The 9,975-nt window shown below is 45.0% G+C and overlaps 1 protein-coding gene across 1 annotated transcript; it reads right to left on the bottom strand.

The window, feature by feature from the left end:
- Nucleotides 1-203: 203 nt before the first annotated feature.
- Nucleotides 204-9,785, bottom strand: PDAP1 (PDGFA associated protein 1). The gene is made up of 6 exons (XM_048867843.2): nucleotides 9,633-9,785; nucleotides 4,686-4,777; nucleotides 3,933-4,040; nucleotides 3,338-3,459; nucleotides 1,825-1,976; nucleotides 204-993 (listed from the first exon to the last, which is right to left on the bottom strand). The coding sequence occupies exons 1-6, from the start codon at nucleotides 9,643-9,645 to the stop codon at nucleotides 935-937; spliced, it is 546 nt and encodes a 181-aa protein (XP_048723800.1). The 5' UTR covers nucleotides 9,646-9,785; the 3' UTR covers nucleotides 204-934.
- Between the last annotated feature and the right edge of the window lie 190 nt (nucleotides 9,786-9,975).

The following is a 9,975-nucleotide window of genomic DNA, read 5'->3' as shown; positions in this document are numbered from 1 at the left end:
CCTATTGGCTCCATTTTGACAGTGCAAGCGGCACAAAATGCCAGGAAAGCACAGCAAAACTGAGACATGAAATAGCAAGTCACCATCATAGCTCACAGGCACTGGGCATCTCCCACAAGTTGTTGTAACTGGAAACCCCGCAGAAGCACACCCGGTGCCCATGAAGTTTCATGCTGACATGCACAAAAGACAAGAGCAAAGCGTTTACGATAATTTAAATTTTAATCAGCCAAATATACACGTTTGGGTTGTTTTTTTTTTTTTTAAATTTATTGAGTTTTTCTTTTTATCTGGATGTTGGTACAATCAATGAAGGCTTTGCTTTAAACAAAGGATGATGTGGTTAAAAACTGACACTATCCCTAGTCAGAGGAGAGAAAAAAGGAGGGAAAAGGGTGGGGGTGGAGGGTGAAAATGGGAATGAACAGCACTGCAGAAAAACAGCCATGAAGTTAGGCTTCCAGACTATTCTTACAACATTCTGCAGCTGTTTGTTTGCAGAAGAGGGTCCTTATGATACACCCCCCCCGACCTTTGGGTTTTCATCAAGATTGCCGACCCCATGCCCCACCCCCAAGCTGACAGAAAATCTAGGTTTTGCAATCTAACATATGAAGCATTTCCCCTCCCACCTTGCTCCCCCACCCTGCCCCTAATGTGTTCTTAGTCCTAAAAACAGCAAAAACATTCAGGTTTCCAAACTGTTACACAGAGAACTGCTGTTCAGCACGGTTCTGCCCCGAAGATAGCAGCTGCCCCCCCAACCCAAAATGGAATTCTGTGCCAAGATGAAGACAAACACACGATCAGTGTCTCTTGGAGGTGAATTTGACTTCGATGTTGCAGTACACCCTATATGGTATGCAACATGGCAGAGTTCCTGGCAGGCACCAGGCACAGTTCCCTGGAATTCTTCCTCCTGCATGTCCTGTGCTTATTTGTTAAGGGATAGTGATTGCAGTCTTTTGCCTGCCACAGACGCGTCATCTTTTGCTGTGGGAATGGGGGGGTGGGGGAGGGGGGGGAAAAAAAAAAAAGAGAGAGAGAGAGAGAGAGACTTGTCAACGTTTCCAGATGCATGTGGGGAACTGGTGCTGTCTCAGTGGCCCTAGGGAGACGGAGCTCCATTTAGCCACACCACACACATAGCAGCTTAGCAAGTGTCCCTCTGTCACCCCCCTCCTTAGATGCTAAAATTCCTGGTGGGCCCACATCCAGAGTGAAAGGAGAATTCCATCTCTCCGGTCCATTCTGACCCTGGTCTCAGTCATTCATGCCAGCTGTGGAGAGATCTGTGCAGTGCGAAATGGACTGAGACCAAACCCCCATCACCACTTTGGTTCATTAGAGACTTCAGCTGAATTAAGAGTCAGCCTGTAAGCTGGAGGTGCAAAGCTCTATATCCCATTACCAATTCCCTGAGCCATTTAGGTAATGTCATATGTAATTCTGATAAACAATATCCACGCTGTTTGCAAGGAATTCACTGAACTGCTGGTGTGAACGTGTACAAAAGTCCCTTTCGCTGTTCAGCTGAAGCGTTGTAGGTGTAGAGAGCAATTCCCTCCTTACTTTTCCTGCTCACTGCCTACCTAATCTACCACTTTATGAATCAGCATAAAGCAGAGGACGAAACACAGCTGGCTTTAGGGTTGAACAGAATAGCTGTTTAACAGCACACAGTAACAGCACTGTTAGGAAGTGAATACTATACCTACTTCGCTTGTGATACTGAGATCACAGGTCCTGGTGGTATGGCTGTCGGTGAGGGCAGTTACAGGTGGACCGAATGAGAAATCATTAATATAATTGTAACAGCCTTACCTTTTCTTTCCTCCTCTTTCTTTTTGGCAGCTTCTTCCCTCTGTTTCCGGATGATGGCTAGTCGAGCGAGATCTGCCTTTGCCTGTTCTGTTTTACCAGCTAGGTGCATTTTCATGTATCTTTCTTTTGCTTTCTGCTTCTCTATTTCTTCTCTGTTTGAATGAAATACACTAGTCATCATGGTATCCAAATTAACACACAGGTATCGTTAGAGTTAGAAAGGGGATTAAGAGAAGGCATGATCTCGAGCAGCATCGACCTCTGATCTTGGAGCACAAATGCATACAGCCATTTCAATCTCCAATTATCATGTTAGTGATCTAGCAATTCAAGGAGGCTGAAGATCAAAATAATGTTTAAAACCTTTTCAAAGTAGTCCTGGGGCTTGGGAAGAACCATGCTGAAGATGGTTTCTGGCTTGAAAAGCTATTCAATATAATGAATACCTAAATAAAGGCTTCTTTCTAACATTCATTATCACCACACCCGAGTACCTCACAGTAGTCCAGTGAATTAGGGATTGTTTCTGTTCCCACTGTGCCAGGGAAAACTCTGGCACAAAGAGTTGTGACTTAGCCTAATATCCCACAGCAGGACAATGTCAAAACAGAGCACAGTCCTCCTGTTTCCCAGTCTAGTGCCCTACCCACAAGCCGTCCTCCAGCTGAAGGAATTGAATCAAACTTGCACTTTTCTCTCTAAAAACTCACGTGTGAAATGGCAACTGAGTTCAAGATTGAAAACAAAATTTAAGTGTCCACTGGGGCAAGTAACTTCACTCTGACCCCAGGAATCTGGAAAACACACTCCCATCAATACCAGGGCTCCCGCCATACCAGGAATTAACAGGGTGACCCTTAGTATGGTATTTTTCTGGCACTACGCGCTAATGCACAGGGGCAGTTATTTCTGATTATTGACATCAGGCTTTTAGAAAGGAAAACTAGATAACCATGGTCCATGACTAGGGCTCCTAGGTGCTTAACACAAATAATTAATAATCATTCTAATAATTATCAGAGGAACAAACATTTATGACCATCTAAATGCATTTCGCAAAGCTGCCTGATTTTAGGATGACAAGGTGGGCCAGGTAATATCTTTTATTGGACCTACTTCTGCTGGTGAAAGAGACGAGCTTTCAAGCTTACACAGAGCTTTTCTTCAGGTCTGGGAAAGGTGCTCAGAGTGTCAGAGCTAACTACAGATTGTTTAGCATAAGTAGTTAACACACGAAGGATGGCAGCCACCAACATAGGCTGGCTCTACTTAACCATGTAAGTTCCTACCCAATGAAATTGGGATCCAAAGTGAATCCTGATAATTATCTTCACCCCTACTGTGATGGTGGGCTCAAATAAATAAAGGACCTCACTGAGACATCAGCTTCCCTCCCAAAGGGTCAGATTTACTGGCACTACATGACTTGGCCATTGCAGGGGGAAGAGCGTTATTCTAGGAACAAACAGCACACACACATCTCCAAGCTATAAGAGAGGAGGAGGATTGTTACCGCTCTCTCCGCGACAGCTCCTTGGGTCCATCCAGATCCAGCTGAGTTACTTTTTTGGCTGTCTGAACAACTCGATTGGGATTCTCTATGTCTATCAACCCTTCCACGCCTTTGCGCTTTTGCTGGAGTTTAGAAACAAAGGACATGCGTGTTATCAATGAGTTCTGTAGCTGTCAAGGCTCAATGAGACTTCGTCATGTGCGTCCTGGTGGAGAAAGTTTGCTCATGTGGTCATTGCCTCTGAAACCAAACCTAGACAGATACTAAAAAAATTCTTATTACCAGGGAATATACCTGCTGCCACATCATATTTTACTTTACCATATGTTTTCAACCCCACTGTTAATCATGAAAGTTACCACCTCTGTTTCTTCCACTGCAGTGTACGGCAACGAACAAATTATTAACAGAGTGAAGATTAACTGGGAGGAGAAACACACAAAGTTTAACTTTAAAAAATCCCACCATCTTTATAAATCTGGGCTCAGGAGCCAGAAGATTCATGGGGAAAATAAAAATCAATGATTAGCAGATTGGTTGTACATTGAGACTATGGGGTGTTCATCTACATTAAATGCATTGGGAGTTACGGTACCTGATAGTCCTCGTCATCCTCATCACTCTCGTCTGAATCTAAGGATTTCTTCTCTTTTTTGGGGTCTCCTATTGCCCCTTCTCCCCCTTCTTCTTGCTCCTCCTCTTCCTGTGAGTTTACAGGAGATTAAGAAAAAATGTAAACTGATGAAATTGTAACCTCTAGCAATGACTCTTTAAAAGAAGTGAAAACATTAGCAGGTAAGGGATACAACTACATAGCCGAGAATGTCAGTATTATTGGCATGTCTCCTATAATCAATTTTATTTTTATTGCATCCAAGAGCAAGATACGTTTAGGGCACAAAACGTGTCCCATTATTCACATCACCTGCATTAACAGGGTCTTCAATAAGAGACTCCACTGCTTTCTATATACAATATGATATCCATGGCTAGGTAACTTGATCACCATATTCTATGTTTCAAATTTTACTTCCCACAGAGGCAGAGAATAAAGGATACATTCAGACTTTGGTTTCAAGTGCTCGATACCCCATTGATTTTGATAGAAACTGCCCAAACATTACTACAAACTAGATCCAGCTCTAAAACTCTAGGTCATCAATAGAAAATCTGGAGAATAGCAGATTGTCAAACCCAACATAAAAGCTTTTCCACATATTGTAATTCAGGTGACAGAATGATTTACAATACTTGACTCTAAGCAGCCTTTGCTCATGAACTGCAAAATAACTGAACTATAAGAGTAGCAGTTTATCTCGCTAAGCATGTGACCAGAGAGAACACATACCCTGGCCTTTTGTTTTTCTGCTTGGAGCTGTGCATCTATCTCTTCAGGGCTTGTGTACTGTCTTGCTCGGCCTTTGTGGCCTCCTTTTCTACCTGCATGAGAAATTAAGTCAGTAGCTGATTTAGTGAGACGTTTCCACAAACTCAAAAGCCTGTCCCCCATTTTCTCTTGATTGTGGTTGTGCAAGGTACAGACTAGTTCTTCTTCCAGTAAAAGCTCAAAGAACACAGAAGGAGCCCAATAATTCACCGACCTTAGTCAAGCACTTCGAGCCCTTGGATAAATACACAGAGAACTGTTCTTGAACCACAAAAGTGTTCAGAGAAAAACTTTCAGACCACCCAGCAGTTAACTTACCCCCCTCCAGATTCAAGGGAAGCCTGCCCCACTTGGACCATCTAAGCCAATGGTCTGTATTTGAGAGGGCCCAGTTTATACCTGGCATCACTAGAAAAGAACACAGCCCATCATCTCCATAAGTATATCTACATCATGTTAGCAAATAAAAGCTATGATCAATTTCAACTTTGCCTGTAGTTCACTAGGTATGTTCTCACCACTCATCAAGGTAGGTACTACTGTTCTCATCCCTCAGCTACTACAGACACCAGGCACTGCAGCCCAGTTCTGTCAGGCTATAGAAGGATGAGGAGAATTATGCTTCCAAGGACTCAGACAGTGAGTAATAACACCATCCTTCCCCTTCCATCCACATCCACAGTTGCCTCTGATTCACTTCCTGCGTTGGCAACCAAATATAAATCCCACAACTGCTCCTTACTCTGCATTTCCTGCACAGCAAGGCGCTGCACTCTAACTATGCTGCCAGAGAAACACTAGAGAGTGACAGCAATTGTAAGTGAGTTTCTACGAGAACCCTGATTTTCCCTGGCTGCCTGCTGCCCCTACACACACACACAAATGAGAGATGAAATCAGCTTCCCTGGATGGATTGCCCTGGCTGAGATCCGGTACCTACCACCAAACGTTAATCGATTGATGTGAAATCACTGAAACTATTAATGTTTCCTGAAGAATGGCAGCTCCCGTGGTCTTGGCACAAGACATCCAAGGACTGCTGGAGACCTGCGCTTTCTTTTTTAAAACAGTCTCTACCTTTCTGCCTGCAGACACAGAGCTCAGAGTACAATCTGACCATTAAAAGTACTTTGCAATTATTTTTTTGCCAAACAGTTCATGGGGGCGTTCTCTTCTCCTGCAGATCTCAGGAGGGCCACTGGCAGGAGCTATGGGACATCCCTCTGACCTCTTTATCCCTCCCTGTTTATTCCCTGAGGTCAGTAGGTAGCCTTGGGGGGAAGGGGTCGGGGGCGAGAAATCAAGGGAACACTTCTTGAGATCTGTATGAGGGGAGAGCCCCCGCTCCCCTGCAGAGGTTCATTAGTACCTAACTAACCTAATTTGTTGAGCTGGTTGAATAATTGGAAAACATTCATGAAAAAAACTGTCCCTTTTTTGGCTGTAAGTTTGGCAACCAGCATTAGTACGTTGGTTCAGCAGAGGCAGGCAACCCCTGCTTTCTTGATCAGAGCTGAGCCACTTACTGTGACTGTGGGAGGAGTCGTCTTGAGGAGCCTATCAAGGCTTGGGGGGGCACAACTGTTCATGAGGAGGGCTCTCAATAACTCAGTAGCTCCAACATACCTCCTCCCCCCATCCCCTTTCCTCACCCTGTTTATCACTGCAGATTTTCATATGTCTCTAGGAAGGGAGCCTTGAACCTGCAGCTCTTAGAAGATCCGAAGGGGGGAAATGAGAAAAGTAGGAGGCTTGAAGGGAGAATTCCCAGCCAATCTTAGGGAGCTCAATGAGCCACCTCCCCATAAATCTTAGGAAGCCTGATGGCCACCTTCACCTCTGCATTTCTAAGTTTTCTAACATGAGAGGTGAGGTTCTGCACACTAGTGGCCTTGAAAGGTGATATTCACTCAAGGAACTTATATGTGCCTGCCGCCTTCACTTCACCTTAAAAAAGCAGGTGATGGATTTTCAGTTGTGATTTCAACTAGAGCGTCTGCTGCCACTGATAGATGGTGCTGTACATGAAAGGACTTTTATCTACCCCTTTAAACCACCCTTTCTTCTCACAGCTTACTAGAGCTGCCAGAGTAGAGTTACAATTCAAAATTGGTTACTTATTTAAAAAAAAGTGTGGCATGACTGATACAGGTACAAAGTAACTACTATGATGTAAACTTTATGCGTTATTCTACACCATGAATGGCTACATGATCTAAAACAATGATCTGCTACAATACTACCAGGGTAACTAGGCTTATTGTTGTCTGGCAGATTCATTTTCAGACATTTGTTTTCTTTATGTGTAAGGTCAGCTTATAACAGCAGATTTCAATGTACTTTTTCAAAACATAAAACTAGCCTGTAACCCTTTGGTCTTCACATTAGGTGCTGTCAAAAGCAATAGATATTAAGAGCAAAGCTTATTAGTTCTAAGCTTTACTCATTCTATATTCAAGCCTGTACCAAAGAATTAAGTATTGTACCGCTCAATACTTTTACTATCATCTCATCAACTAGAATGAGATGAGACTTGAGCCACATTAGTATGCAGATATTTCATCAAGGAGGGCGTAGGGAAGGCCTTTGCTCATGGTAAAGGAGGCAGGACTGTAAGGGGCTTTGGACTGTGAGTCATGCAACCTGGGTTCTATTCCTAGCTCTGCCACTGACCTGCTGCATTACGTTGGGCAAGTCACTTCACCTCTGTGCCTCAGTTTCCCCATCTGTAAAATACGGATAATGATTCTTATCCTCCTTTGCAAAGCACTTTGAAACCCACAGATGATTGTATTTTTAAATTATGGTAAAGGCACACAGAGCCTAAACTATGCATGGTTTTAGATGCTCTTATAAACTGAAATAAATATGTATCACTATTAATGTGAATTTAAGCTTAGCAGAATTTTATGGAGCTATGAGTTAAAAAAAACAACAACAAAAAACCGTGGGAAAACTCCTGGTTTCTACAAGCCTTTAAACAGAGATTGAGAAGTACCTCAGAAACTACTTGTTCTGTATTAGCAGACAAGCTCATATTTGTGCAGCAGAAAGGGTCTCTCCCCCCAACACATTAGGAACTACTTCTTCAATAGCGTTATTTCTTTACAGAATATAGAGGATAAAAAATTACACACACACACATTACAGAAAAGAGAAGAGCATTCACTGAGTGGATCCTTTTGGAGCAGGATGTATTTGTAACATATGCAGCTGGGGTTTTTGTTAATTATTTCTGACAGGATTAAATCCAAGTCTGCTACCAAACACTGTAGGCAAAACCCTGACCCCCCTGAAGTATATGACAAAACACCCACTGATTTCAATGGGGTCAGGGTTTCACCCTGCAAAGCCACAGACAAACTTGAGGGGCATATTTAGAATTGTGTGATGAATTTGGAATTGGAAAAATTGAATTGATTGAGTTTTCATTACAAAAATAATTATGAGCATCAATACAAATAAGTCTGGATCCTTTTCTTTATCTAGCAACAGTTTTATATAGTACAAACTGGTATGAAGGATGGCTGGCCTAGATCAAGACATCAAAGAAACTGTATAAAAAAAACTGGGAAACAAATCTCATGATATTAAAGACGGGCGGAGGGGTGGGGGGAGAGAGGGAGAAATACTGTATCTGATGCCTAAAGAATTCTCTCACAGTCTGGCAACAATTCACAAACTCACTTAATGGACACTAATAAAGTAAATTGGCAGAGACTAAAGGAAGGGCAGAATGGGGAATAATAATTGACATTAACACAGTAAGATTTGATTCCATAGAAAGTACACCAGAGCCAATTATGTGGACAGATTTAGTACATCTAGAGAATGATCTGGGTGGCCAGCTCAGACTTGATGGCCTCTCATTCCCTCATTAGCTCTCCTGTATCACACGCAGGCAGGTTGGTACCTGCTGCATAACAGCAAGATGCTGTGAGTGAAGCTATTATGGTGGTGGGTTTGGAGCCACTAAAAACTCTAAAATGATACACTAAAAGTCATCTGTGTGTCTTCTTCTGTACTGTCTCTTACACAGCAAGTAACCACCTTCTCTTCCTTTAGATCCTTTCTGCATATCCCCAGAGGCCTCTCAAATATTAATCCACTGAAAGAAGAATCTTAAAGAACAACATGCTATCAGCATCCCTTTGAAACAGGCCCCATCAGCCAGTACACTGGGTACATAGGAACTGCATTCTGTGCCCGATTTAGCTTGTGAGCTCAGTGCCTCATGCATTCAGTACAGCACCCATCATACTCTCCATGCTCAACAAATGCCAACCTCCTCCCCCGTGCAGAACAAAACCCATCACTCTGCACTAGATCTGCTATGGGCCACCAGTCCCGCTACTTTTTCCCTGTGCACAGTACCCCAACAGCTTGCACACACCCCTAGGTTCCCAGGGGCTTATTGCCCCCTCATGCTTCTCCCATCAGCCACATGGGCTTCCAGCTTGTACTCCCCTGAACCGTCCATCAGTCCATGGGGACTTGCACCCCAAAACCCACCGCTCCATTCCCCTAGGGACCTGAGGCTTGCCTCTCCCTCTTAACCCAATCGTTCCTGGGGGATTATCCCCCTTTCCCAGGGCTTGGGCCCTCCCTTGATCCCATCACTCCTGGGGGGGGCTTACACCCCTTCCCCAGAGCCCTAAATGTTACCTCCACTAACCCCGCTGCTCCTGGGGGGGCTTATACCCCTCCCCCAGGGACCTAGAGCGTGGGCCCGCCCTTATCCCACCTCTCGTGGGGGGCTTATATCCCTCCCCCAGGAACCTAGGGATTGCCCCCCGTAGCCCCCTCGCTCCTGGGGGGCTTATAGCCCTCCCTCAGGGATTTAGGGCTTGGCCCCCCTTTGGCCCCCCCGTTCCGGGGCCTGTTTCCTCTCATCCGCCCCTCCCTCACCTCCTTTAGGCATAGCGGCGGCGATGGCGGCTCCGGCAGCAGCTCCAGCGAGTCCCCCCCAGCCTCCAGTCCTCGACCCGGAAGCGGAAGCCGCAAACCGCAGCCCCAGCGCGCGGCTCCCTCCTCAGCCCAGTCACCAAGCCTGGCCCTGGAGCACGAGGCCCCCGGCACCAGGGCTACCTGCGGCACTGCCTGAGTACAAACCGAGCCGCTAGCTTCCCATGGCACCTCACTCACGGCACCAGTGGGGAGGCCTGTCCTTGCTCCTTCCTTCCGCACCCACCGCCTGGGGAGGGGGAGGAGAGGGAGATTCCTTACAGGCGTTGCGATGGACACCAAATGC

The sequence above is a fragment of the Caretta caretta genome, chromosome 10 (assembly GCF_965140235.1).
Source record: "Caretta caretta isolate rCarCar2 chromosome 10, rCarCar1.hap1, whole genome shotgun sequence".
NCBI lineage: Eukaryota > Metazoa > Chordata > Testudines > Cheloniidae > Caretta > Caretta caretta.
Note: the sequence above shows the minus strand (reverse complement) of the source record. Positions and strands in the feature narration are given on the sequence as shown.

Bases quoted from the DNA above. Each gene is read 5' to 3' on its own strand.
- PDAP1 (XM_048867843.2), bottom strand. The intron at 3,460-3,932 runs GTACCGTAACTC...TCTAAACTCCAG, and splicing joins AGGATGACGAGGACTATCAG to CAAAAGCGCAAAGGCGTGGA. The intron at 1,977-3,337 runs GTAACAATCCTC...TCATTCAAACAG, and splicing joins GAGCTGTCGCGGAGAGAGCG to AGAAGAAATAGAGAAGCAGA.